The sequence below is a fragment of the Medicago sativa genome, chromosome 4, assembly GCF_051527215.1.
Source record: "Medicago sativa cultivar Bolivia chromosome 4, Bolivia_mono, whole genome shotgun sequence".
NCBI lineage: Eukaryota > Viridiplantae > Streptophyta > Magnoliopsida > Fabales > Fabaceae > Medicago > Medicago sativa.
Window position 1 is genome coordinate 65,637,097 of NC_140752.1, and position 22,510 is coordinate 65,659,606.

Below are 22,510 nucleotides of genomic sequence, written 5' to 3' on the forward strand. Positions count from 1 at the left end.
AATGGTGTTTTTCTTGTTAAAAGAAGAAGAACGTGACCTTACATGGAAATAGGAAAAGTAGGCATTCACGCATCAACTATAATTGCAGCACAATTAACTCAAAACATAATGTGCCTCTTTAATTTTGTTTCGGTTACAAAATAAAATTTATGTGCCTAAATTACCGTTTCAAATGAGAGTAAAAATTGTTTAGACTTAATCAAGTCAAAATGATGTGGTCCAAGAATTAGCCATAATAATAATAATAATAATAATAATAATAATAATAATAATAATAATAATAATAATAATAATAATAATAATAATAATAATAATAATAATAATAATAATAATAATAATAATAATAATAATAATAATAATGAGTTTCTATTAAAAATATTTTTCTATATTTCTCAATTAAAAATATGGAACACAAAATATTTGAAACTTTTGAAATATAATCAAAATTTACAACACTTTTAAAAACATAGTAGATCTTTTTTTTTGGTAGTGCTTTAAAATAGATCTTTTAATAGCAAGGATGGAACAAACACCATCCGAAAAATTCCATTAAATAATGTTGAATTGATCGGGCAAAAGCCAATTCATTTTTACGACTTTATTCTTGGTTCTGTTATAAGATTAATCTTTAAATCGGTGGTGGACCATTAATTTTATTTTTTTAGGAAAATTTCTTTTTTTTAAGGCAATTCATTTTATTATTATTAAAAAAAATCAATTCGTCTTAGTTTGAATGAAATTATTTGTTTTTACGTAATTGATGAACGCGCCATATCATTTAAAGAGAAGGGGTCATAAATTTTCATTGACTTTCAAAGTAAGGGAACCAAAAAGATGGTTTTAAAAAATAGAGTATCAAAAATTAACAAAATTGAAGATAGGGAGATCAAAATTGCATTTAAGCCAATAAAATAAAATAAAATATGAAAAACATGTACTTAAGTGGAATATCAAATATTTTATTAATTATTATTTTTTGAAGGAATTTTATTAATTATTATTGAAAGCTTAAATATCTTTTGCAGTGCCAAAATAATATCGGTACTTGGCAAACCCAATAAAATATAAAATTGTACATTTAAAGAAAATATTATTAAGACAAAACATTGAGCTTGGACCCAAAAAATGATGCATTGAGTAAAATTCAATATTTTAACAATGTAATATTAACTTTTTTTCCCTCAAAACACATTAACTTTTTTTTTTCCCCTCAATAATACCCCCATTACATTCTAGAATGATTCTACATACATCCGTCACCGAAAAAAAAATCCCAAAAGCTGAGTATGGATCACCGAACAAGATCCGATATCAGCCAAAATACAACTTGAAAATTTCCATTATATAATTTCTCGATCTTCCCTCAAAAAGTACAAGAGAGCATCTTAAACTCGTTTTCGATAGTGTATTTTGATAAATTTAAACATATAAAGGTGGATCGAAAAATTGTTTATTCATCGTTATTCCTAAATCATAGCGCCACATTCTTCACTCCTTGGACCTACCACGGTCCACCCACAACTAAGGCCTACAAATCCTTCAATAGCCCCATCGGGATTTAACTCCTAATTTACCTTTAAGCAATAAAAAAAAAAAAAAAGTCTATCAGGAGTTACGTCCCAATAGGTTGAGCAAATTAGGAGGTCAGAAAAACATTCACCTTTTGGAAGAGGCTCAATGTTGCAATTAATTCATGTTGCAAGAAAATGTAGGAATTCCTAGTAAACCATATTTTATACAAAATTACTCCAAACAAAGTACTATAATCAAAATCAGGACCATAACTTTTTCTACCAATTAAATTACATAGTAAGCAACTTTCATTTTAGTGTGAGACCACTTTCTATTAGAAAGTTTTTGAATCAATTTGCAGTAAGGATGAAAGAAACAACCTCAGACCTCAGGAGTGATATTCTTTCTTTAAGATTTTGTTAATGATTGATAATAAAAAAGATGGAATCAATGATTAACCATTTTTTCATGGTTTCTCATTTCATTCCACTATTTCATGGCATATGTAGGTTAGAGAGTGCGTTCCTAGCATAGTTTATTGAAGGCTAAATGGACACTCTTTAGAGATGTAAGCAAGGTCGGTCCAATAATTTTTATTTTTAGGTGAGTTCTAAAACAAATTTTAATATACGGGGCCTTCTTAGTCGACATATGAGGCCTTTTTGTTTATAAAATCTAATGAAAATTATATTTTTTTATTGGGGGACCTAGAGTGAGGACTTTAGTGACCTTACTTTTGGGCTGCGCTTGGATGTAATCAAGTTGGATTGGATATAATTTGGTCACACCATCTCTAATATATTTGGTTATACACCAAAACTTTATTTAACATTATAGTGAGCTCAAAATACAACATTCAAATTGAGCACATATTCATCCACAACATGTGTCTCAAATAGAGACACTATATGGAACACCTTTTCCTGTTACACCAGGCTCTGATGTTGGCTTCAAAAGCTCATAAGGCAAAATTCCAGCACCATTTCTATTCCTGAACTTCATATTAGCATTCCTCTCATCTATTATACCTTCAAGCTCCATCAACCTCCCTTTAAACTTTTCAAAAGCAGCTTTAATCATTGGTTCCTCTTGCCAAGCCGGCTCAATCGTTTCTCCAAGATATTCCTCATCCGGCGAATGACTTGACAAAATATCCAACACGGTCATCACCGTCATAGCTTGAATTTGCGAAGGGAAACACTTCAACAATGTCACTTCCGGTTTCTCAAAGAAAAGTTCCCATTCGCTGTCCGAAGGGTCTTCTGTAGGCATGTTGTTTCGTGCAATGGCCGGTCTATTAGGAAAATATCCAGCGTAAGTATACTGACCAAAATTCACCGCAGCATGATGCCCCGATGTAATCCAAACAATGGTCGTCACTATTTCAACAAGATCATCATTTGTTTTCAAATTAGGCCACCATGGTTCGTCTTTCTTGTCACCGTGACCAACATTTCTAATCTCATACCACCATGCTTGTAATTCTTTATCCGACTCAACAGTTCTTGACTCATTGTTATAGTAGTGGTTAACATAATCAGTGACCCAAGATTTGATAGTATCCCAAAGAATAAGACCATCATTTGCATAAGGGTAATCTTCTATTGTTAGTTTTAGGCCATGTGGGGCATTTGGATCTTTTTCTGCTAGTCCTCTATGGATTAGGTCATTTGGAAGGGCTTGCAAGTCAAATTGCCAATGCTTATCATAAGCTATTGAACTTACCAAGAGGGAGAGTTGTTTGGGAGTGAAACTACTCTCAATTATTCCATCTGCATTTATAAGTGCTTCACGTGCAAGCGCATTGATTTCCATTGTGTATCTAAAATGTGGAAGTAATAGTTTGTAGATTGGATGCATTGCACTTAGTTGTCTGTTTGTTGCTATAATGTAAGGCTCTGTGGCACAATGAGTTCTCAACCTGAACAAAAGTGAAAATCAATTAAGGATTAGAAGAACATGATTTTATTTTTTTGACTTGGAAAAATATATCATGAGAATACGTCTAGTATCGAATCGAAAGCCAAGACGGTTTATTCTTTCATACCAGTGACTAACAAGTTGATGGTAGCCAGAGTCATGAGCAAGGACATGAGCTTTGGCAAGCCTCCAAAGCCAAACACCAGTTGAGTGCCAAGTAGGTGTAAAGACTTGCCTCCATTCTGGCTTTCCGCCAATTGGCGGCCGAGCTAACTCGATCGCCAACGGTCTCAATGTGCTATCATGGTTCAGAAAGAACAATGTCCTTGATCCATATAATGTTGTGCCTTCAAGTTTTCTGACTTCCTCGACCAACGGCAAGAAAAAATCATAGTAGTCTAGGATGTACAACTTCTTCTGTTTTATGGCCTGTAATTGAATTGTTTCATTTGCAAAAGATTAGTAACAAAAAATAACACTTAAGTAAAAATATAGTTAGTACCATTAAATAAAGGGAAATGCTAACCAGTGTCCCAGACGCACTAGTTAGCATGACCCTTAAATAAAAACATACCTCTTCAACTGTAGCATGTCCTCTGATTTGTTGCTCAATCATTTCAGTGGTTATTGCTGACTCAGCAGGACCATAAATTTTAGGGTCAAGTTTGCTTTTCAATGGCCATTCCTACACGACACAAAAAATTTTGTTACTAATTATCAATTACTATTATCTTTAGTATACTTTCAAATAAAATTGGATTTTATATAAATAAAAAAAATAAAAAAAAGGTAACATAGGCAAGTAGTATACCGTGACCAATTGGATGCAACAAGGATTAAGACCTGCTATAGTCTGTCTTCCAAATTCTTCATCCCTAAACCAAAAGAATCTGTCCTCTGCCATATTCAAATCACCACCCATTGATGAGTAAATTCAAATAAAAATTATCATAAGCTATGAAATTAACGAACAATATTAGATGTAAAAGTTAGTTACGCTAGTTGGTTACATCTAATAAACGCAAAGAATTTTGTATATGAAATTAATGATAGGGGTTCAAACCTTTGTTAAAAAGAAAATATTAGCGTATATATACTAATCTTAGTATGTAATAAAAAAATATCTTACTGTCCATTGTGGCGGGAGTCTCGAAACGGAGAATGTCATTCCTAGCCTCATTGACAAGCCTGACCAACCTTGGCAACACAGACGCAAGAAACCCTTTCTCAGCTTGCGGAGGCAAGTTAAATCCTTCATTGAAAAGGTCATCTATGGCTGAGAAAAGAGGGAATCCAAGATTCTTGTCCACTACAGCTGTTTTCACAACCGGTAAAAGTGCGTGGAAAGCCGATTGTAAGGTATTTGCTGAAAACGAGAGTTGCTTTAATTCTGAGAAGGATTCGTCCCTCGGAACATAGACATTGTTACTTCTTTTCTCAGACAACGGATCTGTTCATGCAACCGAGTTAAATTATTAATTCCAACACAATTTTCTTTTAACGAGAGTTTTAACACTGCTGCATTTTTAGGATGCTAACTCTTAGGTATAGCGTTAGGCCTACCTGTATCGCAACGAGGTCTTCCAGTTCTACAACGCCTAGGATATGGATGTTCTTTGCCACCAAGAACAGGTCGTTTAAGTTCGGGATCGCTGTCTGGATCACCGAGGTCATTATACACATCGTAATCGTATATTCTATCAAATTTCTTGCGTTCGCCTTGTCCATTGCCTCGTAAAGTTTTCAGTTCCTCTTCTCTTAACCTTATCAATCCTTCTGGTGTTTCAGATGGTAAATATGACTGTTCAAAAGAGAAGAATTGATCAGGGAGTGCAAAACATGCATACAAATCTACATGTACACCTCATAATTAAAATTATACGTGTAATTGATAACATTTAACATGTAAATTTTTTGGTCTTCATTGAGAACATGCATTTGTGACACTACAATATATATTAATTTTACTAAGAAATAGGGGGTGAAATCTCACTTGGTGAAATTGGTATCTTGCTCTTAATTGTGATAATATAAATATTTAAATATGTTTTAGACCAATTAAATAAGTACATGACATTGATAGGATAATATTTATGATCAATAAAAATGTGACAACGTTTTTCATACTAACCATCTTGACATCAATCAAAATCATTTGTTTGACTTTCATCCACATTTTGTTAATGAATAAATAAGAATTTGTCCAATAGTGTGTTTGGATGAGGTAATTTGGAAATTTTAAAAAATTTAAAATTCTAGGCAATTTACCTCAAAGTATTTGAATTCCCTCATAACATTACATTTCCTCAACATTACATTACATTCTCCCATCCAAACAATGAAATTCACCTCAAAGTATTTGAATTCCCTCGTAACATTACATTCCCTCCAAACATTCCCCAATCCAAACACACTCTAAGTTTTTTTTTTTTTTTTTCATTCATGTTAATCTTTCAATTCTCTAGGAAAAGAGACTTTGGTAAAATCGAAGTTCAGTAAAATGATAAGTAAAATTACCTCAAGTTTTCCAATTTGTAAAAGTATATTTTAAAAGAAGTGATAATTGTATAATAATTTTAGGGGAATTAGTCACTTTAGTCCCTGAATGGGAAAAGAGTAGTCACTTTAGTCCCTGAATGCAGAGAAATTGCAAAACAGTCCTTGAATATAGACTTTGTTAGTCAATTTCAGGGACTAAAGTGACTAACGGAGTCTACATTCAGGGACTAAATTGACTAACGAAGTCTGCATTCAGGGATTAAATTGACGACTCATTTCCTATTCAGGGACTAAAGTGACTAATTTCCCAATAATTTTATGACAATATTTTAGAGGTCTTTTTTATACTATGAACTTTTATTCTCTATCTATTGTTTTAGTTTTCATATCAACTTTTATAAAACAAAATTTTATATATCTTTAGTTGATTCCTATTAGGAAAACAAGGAAATGAATTCTTATTGATCAAATGAGAGCTTACAACATGTATTTATAGTAATGTTTGTACGTAATGCTAAGCTACCATGCACAAGCTATAGAGGAAATAAACTCTAGGGCACAGTTACTTGCTGCGCAAGTAACTACTATCTAAGTGATTTGTTATCAGCTACATCACTGTGTAATATCCCCCCACAAGTTGGAGGCTGATATATATCAATCAGACCCAACTTGGATAAGAGTACATTGAAAGTCTTGGGAAGCAATGCTTTAGTAAAAAAATCTGCAACTTGATCCTGGGAAGAAACAGGAAGCAATTTGAGGATGCCAGCTTGTAACTTCTCTCTGATTAAGTGACAATCAATCTCCAAGTGTTTGGTGCGCTCATGAAAAACAGGATTGGATGCAATATGAACAGCACTCTGATTATCACAATAAAGAACTGGCAGCTTGGAGCATGAAACTTGCAAATCTCTGAGAAGATATAGAATCCATTGCAACTCACAAGTTGCTGAAGCTAAAGCCCTATATTCAGCTTCTGAGGAGGACCTAGAAACTGTAATTTGTTTCTTAGTTCTCCAAGAAATCATGGAGCTGCCCAGGAAAAAGCACTGGCCAGAAATAGACCTTCTTGTATCAAGGCAACCAGCCCAGTCTGCATCAGAGAAGCCTTGTAAAGTAAGAGAAGAGTTTCTAGGAAAGAACAATCCTTTGCCTGGGCAACCCTTAAGATACTTTAAAACCCTCAATGCAGCATGATGATGAGTTTGTGTAGGCTTGGACAAGAACTGACTCAACTGCTGAGTAATGAAAGTGATATCAGGTCTTGTAGTATTAAGATAAAGCAGCCTACCAACAAGTCTCCTATATGCAGCAATATCATCAAAAGGAGGACTTGAATCATGATAAAGTTTGATGGAAGAATCAGAGGGAGTGGAAACAGGTTTAGAATGGAGAGTGCCTGAATCTGCAAGCAAATCCAAACAATATTTTCTCTGGCATAGTGAAATACCCAGCTGAGAATGAGCAACTTCAATTCCTAAGAAATACTTCAACTGCCCTAAGTCTTTAATCTTGAATAGAGAATCCAAGACAGACTTTATGTGATGAAATTCACTCAAAGAATTTCCTGCAAGAAGAATATCATCAACATAAACCAGAAGGATAGTAAATGATGATGATGTTTTCTTGACAAATAGGGAATGATCTGAAGCAGCTTGGGAGTAATGTTGAGCCAAGAGAGTAGAGGTCAACCTTTCATACCACTTTCTACTAGCCTGTTTCAAACCATAAAGGGACTTTTGTAACTTGCAAACTTGATTGGGCTTATCAGTTTGAATGCCAGGAGGAATCACCATATAAACATCTTCCTGAAGTTTTCCATGGAGAAAAGCATTGTTGACATCAAGTTGATGAAGATGCCAACTATGAATAGAGGACAAAGCAATGACAAGCCTGACTGTAGTGAGCTTGGAAACTGGAGAGTAGGTATCAAAGTAATCCAAACCTTCAATTTGGTTATACCCTTTGGCAACCAATCTTGCCTTGTATCTCTCAATAGTGCCATCAGCATGAAATTTAATCTTGTAAACCCATCTGCATCCAATAGGCTTCACATTTTGTGGTAAATCCACAATCTTCCATGTACCAGTTTTCTCAAGAGCCTGAAGTTCAACTTGCATAGCATGCTTCCAACAATCAAATTTACTAGCTTCAGCATAGGTTTTGGGCTCAGGTTGGGAATGCAGAGACATAACAAAAGAAGAATGATTATTAGAAAGCTGATGATGTGAAAGATAATGAGAAATAGGATAGGTGGAGACATGAAGATTATTACAAACATAGTCATTAAGGTAAGATGGAGGGGTAATGTTTCTGGTAGAATGTCTAGGAGGTATAAGAGGAGCAGGTGGAATGTCATTGACAGGTGCTGAGGGAATGTCAATGACAGGAGTAGAGGAAATAGGAACAGATGTAGTAACAATGTCATCAATGATGGGAGGTGAATAAGATGCTTTGTTAGAATCAGTAACAGGTAAAGTAGAAAAAGAGGAAAAATATTGCCAATTGGGAGAAGTGGAGGATGAAGAATGAGGATAAGGAAGATGGTTTTCATGGAAAGTAACATGTCTAGAGACAAATATCTCCCTAGAATTGAGGTCATATAGAGTAAAACCTTTGTAACCTGACCTATATCCCAAAAAAAGAGACTTTCTAGCTCTAGGTTGCAATTTGGTTCTGTGGCAATGCAAAGTGGAAGCATAACACAAGCAACCAAAAACTTTGAAAAGGGAAATATTAGGAAGTTTTTGATGAAGAATGAAATAGGGTGATTGGTTTTGTAATATAGGTGTGGGAACTCTATTAATGAGAAAGACAGCATGCTGAACAGCATAAGACCAAAAAGAAGGAGGTAACTTGGATTGGTACAATAAAGCTCTACCAACATTTAAAATGTGTTGATGTTTCCTCTCAACTCTACCATTTTGTTGAGGAGTCTCAACACAAGACTTTTGGTGAATAATACCATGAGATTCATAAAAGGAAGACAGCATGAATTCAGGGCCATTATCTGTTCTAACAAATTTGGGAGTGGTTTGAAAATGAGTTTGAACCATGGTGATAAAGTTTTTAACATGATGAGGAACTTCTGCTTTGGTTTTAAGAAGAATGATCCATAGGAACCTACTATGATCATCTAAAATAGTTAGAAAATATCTGTGGCCATGGACAGAAGCAATAGAAAGAGGACCCCAAATATCCATATGTATGAGTTCAAAATTAGCAGAAGCATATGAAGTACTTGAATCAAAAGGCAAATGTTTATGTTTGGCAAAATGACAAAGGTCACAAGAATCATTATTATTGATAACAGAAATAGCAGGATACAACAAAGACATTTTATGCAGTCTCTGATGAGACAAATGACCAAGTCTAAAGTGCCATAAGGCATGATCAGGAACATATTGATCAGTTTTATTACAATGAGAAGGTAAAATAGCATTACAAAAACTATTAGGTAAAGCTAAGGACTCAGAACTAGATGATTTGGAAGGTGGAAAGAACTTGTAAAGGCCATCTAGCTGCTTAGCCAAACCAATCATCTTCAAAGATTGTTGGTCCTGTATGAGGCATTTTTCAAGAGAAAAATGAAAGAAACAAGTTAATGATTCACAACATTTGGCAACAGAAACAAGATTAAGAGTGAAATGAGGTGAATATAAGACATGACTCAGGTGAAACTTGGAATTAAGAGAGACATTACCAGCAAAATGAGCAAGAACTAAATTACCATTTGGTAAAGAAACTGAAACAGGTTTAATTCTATAAAATGAACTGAATGAAGCAATATCGCAGCAAATATGTTCATTAGCACCAGAGTCTATGAGCCAAAAAGAGGGTTTGCTTGTGGAAAAAGAAACAGAAGCAGATATACCTGCAGAAGGTTCAGAGGTGGAAATACTAGTGGAGGCAATGTGATTTGAGGTAGCTTGAGAAGGAGAGGGAGCTGAAACAACTAAATTTGATTGCTGAAGCATGGATACAAGTTGAGCTAGTTGTTCTTGAGAAAAACCAGTTGAGGAAGAACTTGTAGAAGCACTCAAACCAGAAGAAGATGTTGCACCACTTTCAGAATCTTCTTGAGAAGCAGCATTAACCCTTGAAGAAGGTTTATTAACATTGGGATATCCATGCTTCATGTAACAGAAATCAACAGTGTGGTTTGTACGGTTACAAAAGGTGCAGAACCTTGAAGGTTTAGATGAAGAGAAACCTTTACCACGTCCTTGAGATTTTCTATTATCAGCAGCATTAACTTGAACTGAAGTATCATCAGAAACACTCAATTGAGTGATAGAAGCATTGTTACTTTCTTCTTGAACAACAAGAGAATAAACTTTGTTCAAAGAAGGAAGAGGATCAAGAAGAAGAACTTGAGTTCTTACAACTGAGAATTGATCATTCAATCCTGTAAGAAATTGCATGATTTGATCTTCATTTCTGTGAACTTTTGCAACTCTAGATGCAGCACAACGACAAGGATGAATGCATGAGCAATTAGGAATAGGTCGTTGCGAAGACAATTCTTCCCACAAAGCCTTCATTTCAGTAAAATAATCCAAAACAGATTTTGATCCTTGCTTCAAGTTATTGATACTAGAACGCAAATTTACGATGCAAATACGATCAATCTTAGAGAAACGTTCCTTCAGATCAAGCCAAACCTCAATAGCAGAATCACAAAAAACAATAGTTTGTGCAATTGACTCAGAAACTGAATTGATAAGCCATGATTGCACCAAATGATTGCACCGTTCCCATGCTGCGCGATTCAAATCGTCTTCATCAGGCATATGAATAGATCCATTGATGAATCCAAGCTTGTTCTTCGTTCCCAAAGCACGTTCAACAGTGCGACTCCAAGCAATATAGTTAGAACCGTTGAGTTTTGGAGTAATTGCAAGAGAATTAAGACCTTCACTAGGATGAACAAAGTACACTGATTCAGTATCAGGTGAATTGTTCCTTGGCGCCATTGATGTAGTTCAAAGCTCAGAAAAACAGAGTATAGCGAAATCAGAAATTGATGTTGAAGAAATTCAACAAAAATCAAATGTGATTGAAGAAAATCAATCAAACCGAGAAGAACAGGATCAAGAAAGAAGAATCAAGGTGTGAAATCAAGAAGATTTGCACACAAACAACAAGAAATTGATCTAAGAATGAAGATCAAGGAAGAACAGAGCACAGCGGAAAAAACGGTTACAAAACCGTTATGGATCGTAACAAACTCTTTCTCTTGTGAAAGAGCTCGTGATACCATATTAGGAAAACAAGGAAATGAATTCTTATTGATCAAATGAGAGCTTACAACATGTATTTATAGTAATGTTTGTACGTATGCTAAGCTACCATGCACAAGCTATAGAGGAAATAAACTCTAGGGCACAGTTACTTGCTGCGCAAGTAACTACTATCTAAGTGATTTGTTATCAGCTACATCACTGTGTAATAATTCCTAAATTATTTCAATAATAATTGTTCAAATAACATGTCACGTTTTAAACAATCCTAGGCTTTCCTTAAAAAAAAAAAAAAAAAACAAATTTTGACAGGACACTACTTTTTTTTCTCACGAGACCCGACCACTTGTACTACACTGTTTTTTGTTTTTTTTTCCCTTTGACAGGACCACTTGTACTACTCTACTGTTTTTTTGACAGGACCAATTATACTAAATTTTATTTTCCAAAAAGAAATTTTTTTTGAAGCAAATTTTCTAAAAAGAAATGGACAATAAAAATTATTATTAATAATAATGATACCAAAAACCCATAAAATAACCAATGATTCACAAAAAAACTGTATGGCTATCAATTTATACGGCTCTTCAAAATTTGGTTTCCACCAACAAACTCGGGATCAAACTAATGCTACAGATTCCCCAAAATAAATTAAATGTCACAAAAACTAAAGTTGATCACATGCTTTCATACCAAATAAAATGCTCATAAAGAAATAGTTGTCTTTTTTTTTTTTTTTTGACGTTATAAAGAAATAGTTGTCTCAGCAAGAGTGTTTAATTTAATTAAGAGACTTAAAAAAGTAGGGCTTGAAATTTAGGTTTATTATATTTGACAGCCCTAGTTCCAAGTGAGATTTAAATGACATCCTTTGAGAATAGAAAATCAAATTTCAACACGTTCCTATGTTTAGACAAACAATAACACTCATGGATTTCAATTAGTCAAAAGAAAGAAGAAGAAAAAAACTCAAGCATTTTAGAGTTCTATAAGTTTTTAATCAATCAAGCCAATTTGAATAATTTGATCAAATAACTAATTAATTTTAGTTTAATATGAGTTTATTTTTAATGATATATATTTTAAACATATTTGTCATGTTTTTACCTTTTTTTAACTAGTATAAATTGAATTCGGTATCTCAAAGTTTAAAACACTTGATATGCATTAACCATTTGTGTTAGACATTGATGTGTACATAATTTTTTTAATGAAATAATATTCTAATTTAATTTCTATAAAGTGTGTATATATATATATATATATTATGGAGCTGGGATAATGATGAAACCTTATTGGAAAAAATGACCCTCTTATCATCAGGGTTGTCATGCTTGGAATGAACCCATGATTCACAAGAAAAATTGACAGGACCAGTGAGAAAGCCATCAAGAACAATTTGCTTTATAAACATTTCCCTTCTATGCTCATTTTCCACAAGAACTGCACCAATATCTCCAAAACTTCCTGGTACTTCAAATTCAGCTTCATATTTAATCTCTTCCACTGATCTATGCGTCTGGTGGACGTAACCTTTGATTCCTTCCTTCTCCAATTTTGTCTCTTTTTGAACCAAAAACAAGGGAAAAATACAAGTAATTAAGGTCAATTAATTCCCTAAAAAAAAAGTCAATTAATTTTATTTTTGTTTGGTGCATAATTAACGTCAATTTTAGCATATATTGGTCCCCTAGAAAAACAACGTTCTGCTAAATTTCTTACTTCTACCAGATAAGGCATATGAGGTTAATATTACTTAACAAACAAAATATTACTATCACGACTCTAAGTACAAGATGTGACAAGAGGCCACGAATAATTATAATCTAACAAAACTTGTTTGTCAACAATCATTTACCAAATCAAAACACAAAATAAAAGATTATGAAAGGTGAACTGACTAGTTTAAGAAAATATATGTTCTACATACATCGAGTGTCATTTTGTTGGCCCCGTTTGAATTGAACTTATTTTGAATTTATGAAAAAGAGATTATGCAAATAAATAAGTTTTTATCTTAATTCATAAGTTTTCATTAACGAAAATCGTACTTTCATAAGTTGTTTTTTCATAAATTACATTAACAAGATTATAAATAATTCATAAAAACATATTTATTTGAATAGGTTATTTTGCATAAGCTCTAAAATAAGTTAATACAAACAAAGTTTTTACTTTTCTAACAAACTTGTCATTCGTTATGAATATGTGTCTTTGATTTGTTAATTATTTAATTAAGGGGAAATTACACTCACCTCCCTTGAGGTTTTCTTAAACAACACTAACACCCCCTCTAATTTTCAACTAAACACAAACCTCCCTTAAATTTTATTAAAAGTAATAAATACCTCCCTTACAATTAACACCGTTAGTTGTCTGTTAGTTTACACATTCCACTTTCATTCATCTTCATACAACCATGGTCTCTCTCCAAGGTGCTCTTTAATTCTCTTGCAATTGTAGAATATTTAATCCCGTTTTCTTTCGTTCACTTATCAAATTCTTGGGTAGATTGTTACATCAATAATTTCAAAGTTTGAATCTTTATTATCAATTTCTTCCTCATATATATGTCAATTCAAACATGTGAATCAAGTGAATCTCATTGTGTGTCTTTTGTTAATTGTTGTATCTTCAATTGGAACTTCAAGTTATTAGCTAACGGTGAGCATGGGTAGATTGAATGCACAATTTTTGTTCCATTGTGGTTTTCAGGGACTGGCTGTGTCCCAATGGAAAAGAAGTCTAAATTATGGGGATTTCATGTGGTTCCTTGGCTACCTTTATATATTGTTATTTATATATTTCTTCTTGTATCAATTGATAAAGATTCATATATAAGGTTTGCTGTTTGAATAAAGCTTCTGTTGGCATACTGTGTTATTGGAGTTACATGCTTCATATGACATAGTATTGGTTCTAATCGGGTGGTAACAGGATGTTGTCGAGCAAGATTCTAGTGTTGCACCTCATTCCAAATAATTTCATGTGTATAAGTTAAGTATTTCACAAATTGTAAATGGTTGAAGAGAATGCAAGAGGTCGTGGGAGAGAGACAATGGATGTTGAAGCCTTGAAGGTGAATGAAAGTGGAACTAACAGACAACTAACGGTGTTACTTGTAAGGGAGATATTTGTCAGTTTTAATAAAATTTAAGGGAGGTTTGTGTTCAGTTGAAAACAAGGGGGTGTTTTAGTGTTGTTTAAGAAAACCTCAGGGGAGGCGAGTGTAATTTCCCCTTTAATTAATTATTTAATTGTTGGTATTACTCATTTTACGTTCTAATAAGAGGAATTGCTCATTTGGAAGAGCCGTAACCAATGTTGATAATGTCAGTAATATTTCTTGAACAACTTCCATTTATTTAAATATTAAACAAAATAGAAAGTGACTCGTATAATAATATTATTTTAAATTTTATTTAAAATAAATAAATCTCATTAAAATAAGAAATATCTCATTATAATAGAAACAATATTATCTATACTATATGGGAAGGAGATAGGGATTTTAGGCTGATTTTTTTTTTTAATTTCAAATATACCCTTAAACAATTTTTTTCTATATTAATGTTATATTGTTGTTGATATAAAAAAAAAAAGAATTTTTGTTATATTTGTTAATTTATCGTTGTCATTGAAAAAGATAAACATAGTCTTTTTGGGTTTGTTACAATTTGAAAGTCACAAATATTTTTAAATTTTACTTATAATTTTAATCAAAACAATAATTTCATATAAAATACCGTTAATAATTTATACGCGTTAGCGCAATAAAAAAAAACGGAAAGACAGATATGTGAGTATTTTTAGGTAGTAGTAATATAAAGAGGATATATCAATTTGGTTTGCCTCTTGCTCTTGCTCTTTCTATTTTTTTCTTTTCATTTAAACTATTATTTATTACTTTGTCCTTTTATAATATTGCTAATGAAAACACAAATTTCTAGCGTGCTTAATTGCACTAAATGTATCTGTCTATCCATTTATGTAGATTGCTGATTATATAAATATCAATTTTAATATATACAATGGTCAAATATATTTTTAATATATAAAATGATTAAATATTTTTTCCTTAAAAAAATGATCAAATATTTTTGGCAAATAATAAGGTTAAAATAAGCATTTTTATTGTGTTCAATATTATTTAATTGTTGTGTGGTTTTTCCTATTTTAATGAGATTTAATTACTTTTTAATTAATAATCTATGTAATATTACATAAAATAAAAAATAGTTTAAATAAAGGATAAAAATGGAATAAAAATGCCACCACAAAACTATGTGTCACGTTTATAGATAGTTAAAGATAACATGCTTTAACTATTTTTTAATTGATAATTTAAATAGTATTTTAAAAAGTATAAAATAATTTAAATAAAGGGTAAAAATGAAGAAAGAAGAAAGACACCACAAAGCTATGTATCATATTTATATACAGGTATGGTTGTAAATTATTAATTAGAAAGATGGTTAAATCTCACTAAAATAGGAACAACTCCACTACCATAAGAACACTATATAACACTATAGAAAAACTTTTTTTTTTTAAGGAACTATAAAAAGAACTTATTTTAGTCATATTTGCATGAAATACTTGATCGTAGTATATACCAAATTGATATCTCTTTCTATATGCAAATAAGCACAGTAGAAAAACGGATAAATGAGCACAAGAGTGGTCGTCTTTCCTCTAGTAATTAAATAAAATTAAGTATAATTATCTTAACAAAAATGTAACAAACCAACTATATATTCAGTGAGTGTTTGGATTGAAGGAGAGTTTGACAAAATCACACTATAGTACTGTGATTTTGAAGAAAACTACATTTAAGGGTTTCTTTGTTATATATTTTCACATCATTTCTTTATAAAAAAAATCATTTTAAGCTGTTTTTAACTGGTACATATTAAAGAAAAAATCCCTAATTTTTTTTAAAAACATGGTTCAAATGAGAAACTATTTTTAGAACATGTTTAGTTAAGCGTTGTAGCCTCTATACCCACGTTTGTAGTGGCATTTTTTGTAAAAACAGTTGTAATCAACGTGAAAGTAACAATTGTTAGCTTCGTTTCAACACTCGTTGGCGTGAATCATTTTCAATAATTGATTTTTGTAAAATAAATATTTAAATTTTGATGAACAAAACAAATTAAATAGCTTTAACTTGTTTTAAAAAAATCTCAATAATTATATTCTAAATTATTGAATATCAAAATTATTTTTAAATAATCCGTAAAAAATCGGCATTGCCTTATTGCTTTAGGAAAAAAATCACAATATCATATTAATTTTGTTAACTTTCAATTAAAATTATGTCTTTTTTTCATAATTGTTCGATCTCGATTAGACAGTCAGAGACTATCTTATTGCACCCAACCTAAATTCCAAAGTTAAGAGTGACTTACCGGGATCTAGCTCGGAGCTAACAAACTCCAAGAGAATTGATTTACCCAACAAATCTGTTATGTCATCAAGCCCTCTTTCTATAGCCATTTCTGAGAAAAGCCCTCCAACTGTTGGTTGAACAGTTACTGTGGCTTTTACTTTTACTGATTGCTGTTCTATAAGTTCTTCATCACTCACAGCCACAGCTTTGATTTTGCTGCACTCATTCCTCCTAAACAACCTCCTTTGTTTCTTTTGGTTTATGAACAAAGGCCTTGACGATCCAACATGAAAACATGTTTGGTTACTTCCAATACCATGGAGACATGGCTTGTTCAAGATGAGACAATTTGGCTTTAAACTTATTTGTTGCATAAGCATATTTCTTGCTTCTATATTCTAAGTAGTTTCCCTTTTAACTCTTGCAGAAAGAGAAGTTATGAGAAGAGGGAGAGAAGTTATGGTTATGGGATGGAACGTACATTGTTTACAGTCGGATATATTTATATTATCAAAATAGAAATAAAAATTTATATATTTATTTATAAATATTTTTTTTGACAAGATATTCATTTATAAATATATAAAATAAGTCTGACAACATTTTTCACGTTTGTAATACATTAAAGGAAATTTTAAATAAAAATATTACATTGATGTTTTATGTAGGAAATTTTAAATAAAAAGATTAATTTGATGTTTTATGTAATGAATAATGCTAGAAATACACTTCCTCTGTCACATATTTAAAGAATTTTGGGAAAAAAAATTGCAAGTATTGTTTTTTTTTTTTTTTTGTGGTGGCCGGGGTTCGAACCTTGGACCTTGCATATATTATGCATTGTCCATACCAACTGAGTTAAACTCATGAGGACAAATTGCAAGTATTATATAAGAACAATAGTTTTTTTTTTTAGGTATAAGAACAATAGTTTTAGTAGTGAATTTGTCAAAAAATTGTGATATTTTTACATATTTATTCCTACAATTATTGATATCGTAAGAAAGAGACATAATATATGTTTTAAATGGTACTTTAAATAGAAGTATTTTTATAAAGAAGTCACTAATGCATGTTGATTTTGACAAGAGTGTTGCATTAAGAGACAAATAAAAGTTTGCAAAATGTCTTATAATTAAGGCAATTACTTTTTCCATCCTATGAGGTTCTCACGCGCCCTACTTATTTTTTCAAAATACCTTTCTGATTTAAAAATCTGAAATTTGGTTCGGATTATATAATCTGAAACATTTCGATATATAGAACCAACATCAGCTTCTATCCCCATTTTACAGTTTCATTTTTCACTTTCTCTCTATCCCTTATCCCAAAATCTGAAACCCACAAATTGGATCGATCTTGGAGTTTTTGTTGCTCAAAATCACCGCATTTGAAGATTCATCAAACAACAAAGTGAAGGTTAGTTCTCATTCCCTCTGCATTCAACCCAATTAGTTCGTTTCTTCTTCTTCTGAGAACTGAACCAGTTTAGATTTTAAAATCCAAACTAGATTGTTGCAGTTCGAATTTTAGTTGCAGTTTGGATTTTAAAATCTGAACTGTACCATTATGTTTTTTTTTCTTTTTTTTTGTATTTATGTTGATTGTGTGTTGCCCTTTTATGCATTTATATGTATGCAACCTGTTGAGCGCACCAGGGATGAGAGAACAACAATGCATGGTTCTGTTAGGAGAGAGCTTATGGAGAGAAGGCAAGAGGAGGGTAGAGTAGCAGGGGAAGGGCACGCCGTACTGGTGATGATGCCGAGGGTGTGGCTCAGGGGAAACATCATGAGCCACAATACGAGCCTTAGATGGAGATGGAGCAGCAGGTGGAGGGTGATGCTGATGCTCAGGAGGTGGGTGATGATAAGCAGAAACAGCGTGTGCCGGAGCCAGAGTCAGAGGAGCTTGACGAATATCGTGGTGGCCCACATGAATTGACTGTGTTGACGAAGTACCATGTTCATGAGGCCAGGATGGCGGCTGATGGAGTGGTAAGACACTACACCTATTATTTTGAAACTTTAATGATTGTAAATTGTTGTTAATTTTTGTCATGTATTATTCTGGTTATTGTAAAACTGATATTAATTTATTGTTTTTAATTTTTGCAGTGGCAAGGCAATTTAAAGTGTGTAAACACTGGGAAGAAGATAGCGGTGATACATGATGAGCAAAACATGGCTATAATGGCAGCACAGTGGTGGCGTGATGATCTGAGAGCCACCGGTCTTCAGTGGCTGTAGGATACCAGCTAAAACCAGATTGACCACGGGATGTGCTCTACATTTGCAGAGAGATGGCACGAGGAGACATCGAGCTTCCATCTTCTGTTTGGGGAGATGGAAGTGACACTTGATGATGTGTCATGTTTGCTGCATCTCCCCATTGATGGTATGCTCTTGTCCCACGAAAGTATGACAATGGCTAAGGCTATTAAGATGATGGTGGAGCATTTGGGTCTGATGCGGGCAACACATGGAGCGAGGTGAATGATACAAAAAGGGGACATGCACGATTTAGCTACATGAGGAGAATTTTCAAGGAGCGTATTTTGGAGCATCAGGAGGCCTAAGATGAGGATGATAGGGTTGAGATGCAGCAGTTGTGGGAGTAGGCTCTCCACATATATTTGCTCTATTTGGTGGGTATCACGCTCTTCACAGACAAGAGCGCCCACAATGTGGATGTTGCTTATCTGAAGTACTTCAGAGACTCGGAGCTTAGTTTTCTATGCATGGGGAGCTGCTGCTCTTTCACACCTATACAAGGAGCTTAACAATGTCTCCCATAACAAGATTAGGCCTCCATCGGGCTACTTGTCTTTGTTGCAGGTATAAATAAATAAGTATGTTTGTTTATTCATTTGTATGTCTTGATTGTTTGTATATTTATATATGGCTGTCTTTATTGCAGGCTTGGGTGTTTCAACACTCCATGTGTATGAGTAACAAGGATGTATGGGGTGGATATCGAGAACGTCAGCGTCCACACGCCATAATGCATCTACCGCTTAGGGATATGTCTACACCAAACAAATACAGAGAGCATCTGGATCAGCTGGATTTGGCGAGTGTTAGCATGGCCCCGTATGTTAAGTATCGTCATGCATATGTCTAGATGGCTCAGATACGGTGCCCGCAAAGTGAGATATCTGTCGGAGCAGGTGCTTCGTCAGTTTGAGCGCAGGCAGATCGTCCCAATCATCCACATGAGAGTGCACCTATTCAGACGACCTTAGTGGAGATCAACTAATGTTATGCACACCATCTTGATCATGTGCTGACAGATCAACAGTTGGGGCTCCCTGCTATGCAAGGTGTGGAGGCGGAGCCGGGATACACCGGATGGTTTTATCTCATTTCACATCCAAGCATGATTCTTCCATACGAGGAGGTTCAGGTCTTGAGGCCACCAGAGCAGGAGACTCTTGATTAGATTGTTGCTGAGCAGGATGGGGAGCTGGGGTACTTGGATCTAGCCGAAAGGTTGGGCTGTATCAGAGACCATGTCTATGTTGTCATGTCCAATGGTGTGGTGGCGCAAGGGTATGTGACATGGGTTCATTTCGAAGGAATCTTGAGAGAGGTTTATGGAGGACAGGTTTATTGTCGTAGGCGTGATGTTGAGGGTGACAGGGGTGGCAACGGTTGATTTTATGTTGTTGTTTATTTTATGTGGTTGATGTAACATTTGGATATGTTGTTGATTTTATGTTTGAACATTTTATGTTGTTTTGTAACAATTGGATAGTTTCCGTTTTAAATCTAATGTTGTGTAAATTGTGTTGTTTCTTATCGTTTATATCATGTTATATCATGAATGCATGTTTGTGTCACTTAGAAGCAATTTTAAGTGTCAAATGCATGTCTCAGCCAAAATAGATCAAGTATGTCTCTGTGCTGATACATTTCAGATTATATAATCCGAAATGTATTTTTAAGTTTCAGATTATATAATCTGAAATGTCTCCTTTTTCCTCCAAAGGTTGACATTTTATGGGGTGTTTGACACATTTCAGATTATATAATCCAATATACTGACTAAAAGTGTTCGGATTATATAATTTGAACTGTTCCAATGCACTTCAGGATCAAGGTCCTTCAGGGTGCTTCATGATCCAACAATGTCTGAACGTTTCAGATTATATAATCCAAAACTAGTTCATATTAAATAATTAGAACCAAGGATATTTTTGGAAAAAAATCAGGCGCGAGAATAGCATAGCGTAGGAAAAGTAATAGTATATAATTAAATATGGAGACCCATGAAACACATATAGGACCCAAATAATTTGGTGAAACACTTACGAATTTGGATAATAAAAGAAAGCGTGTTGAGATAAATATGTTAGAAAATATGTTGCTAACCGACCCTACTCTTTTGGATTTTCACCATGTATTTAAATTATTCCAATTTGTAACCGGAGCAAATGACAATGAAGAATGCCTTGCTTTTGAGTTCACATCTACTATTTGATGAGAGTGCATTTAAATGTTTGGAAACTTTCCTTTTTAACATTTTTCTTACATTCACTCTTATTGAGTTAAACTCATGCGAATCTCACGCTTTGGAAATTGATCCTAAATAAAGTGGTGAGATTCACATTGATTTCACTCGATAAGCTAGAGAGTGCGTGTGAGTTTTATATGTATTTTTATGCTAGACAAACTAATATTTATTTTAGGGTTAAATATGTTTTTATCCCTACAAAATTACAAGCTTTCAAGTTTTGTCCCTACAAAAACTTTATTCACTTATAACCCCTATTTGTATTTTATAGGGACTATTTTGGAGGACTAAAAATATGTTTTTTGTAAAATATTTTTAAAATATGAACTATTCTTACAAACTACAATATTATGGAGAACTAAATTTACCATTAAAATTTTGTAGAGACTAAACTTGAAACTCGTTATTTTGTACATGGGATAAGATGTAAATAGTTGGGATTTAATGTAGTACTTTTAATCTGGTTGGTTGTTGTCCAGCTTAACTCAGTTGGTAAGGACAACACATGGTAATATGCATGGTCCGGGGTTCAAACCCCGGACACCACAAAAAAAATCTGGTTGGTTGTATATGAGTTATGCAAGTATATGAGTTATGCAACTAAGATAATCACTTGTTTAAATATGCTTTTACCTTCGAGTACTCTGCAAATGAACTTTTAATTTAGTATGATTGAAGAATTGCCTTATTATCTAAAGGATTTGGTTTATGCCATGTATTGCTGCTAATACTCTATTTTTAATAAACCCATAGTTATATGTAAATATGGTATATATTACAAATTATTTTTTCAAATACTAGCTGGGATAGGTGATTATAGTCGAACACATTTAAAATAGAACGCATTACGCTCGTTCTAATTATTTGAAAAAGAAAATAGTATGCAGTTAGAATGAATGTCTACTCTTGCTAAAAATAAAAAAGAACGAATATCTACTCAGACGTAACATTGTGGTATATTTAAACCATATATTTTTGAGGTCATATGAAATAGAACACATTACACTCGTTATAATTTTACAAAATTATTTTATATGATAAATATATGTTTTATATTTATATAATTTAAATACGTTTCAAAGCCTATGTTCTTCACTTAACCAAAATTTAACTTTCCTCCAACTCCTTAAATCTACATTTAAATTCAACTATGGCTTCAAAATTTTGTTAATATTGATATGATATGGAAATCCATTAATCAATATTAACTTCACAATTTTCTTCTTTTCTTAAAAAAAAAATAATGTTCACAATGTTGCTCCCCTAAAAATAATTCACAATGTTACTTGTTTTATGGGAAATGCTAACAAGTGCTCTTGAGACACTTGATAATTTTTTTTACATAAAAACTTGTAAATTACTTCTATTTTTGAATCCTTAACTAATGTCTTTAGAGCACTAATTAACAAGACCTTTGTTTTATTTATAG

General features: G+C 33.0%; 2 protein-coding genes across 2 annotated transcripts; one reads left to right on the plus strand and one right to left on the minus strand.

The window, feature by feature from the left end:
- Positions 1 to 2,266: 2,266 nt before the first annotated feature.
- LOC146930827 (linoleate 13S-lipoxygenase 2-1, chloroplastic-like) lies at positions 2,267 to 17,038 on the minus strand. The gene is made up of 8 exons (XM_085702270.1): positions 16,586 to 17,038; positions 12,466 to 12,737; positions 4,996 to 5,233; positions 4,562 to 4,882; positions 4,244 to 4,329; positions 4,007 to 4,117; positions 3,560 to 3,861; positions 2,267 to 3,433 (listed from the first exon to the last, which is right to left on the minus strand). The coding sequence occupies exons 1-8, from the start codon at positions 16,944 to 16,946 to the stop codon at positions 2,404 to 2,406; spliced, it is 2,721 nt and encodes a 906-aa protein (XP_085558396.1). The 5' UTR covers positions 16,947 to 17,038; the 3' UTR covers positions 2,267 to 2,403.
- Positions 17,039 to 17,159: 121 nt separating this feature from the next.
- LOC146930828 (uncharacterized) lies at positions 17,160 to 19,396 on the plus strand. Its single transcript, XM_085702271.1, has 3 exons — positions 17,160 to 17,985; positions 18,225 to 18,563; positions 18,684 to 19,396. Exons 2-3 carry the CDS (start codon positions 18,381 to 18,383, stop codon positions 18,813 to 18,815), a joined length of 315 nt encoding a protein of 104 aa, XP_085558397.1. The 5' UTR covers positions 17,160 to 17,985; positions 18,225 to 18,380; the 3' UTR covers positions 18,816 to 19,396.
- Positions 19,397 to 22,510: the final 3,114 nt, after the last annotated feature.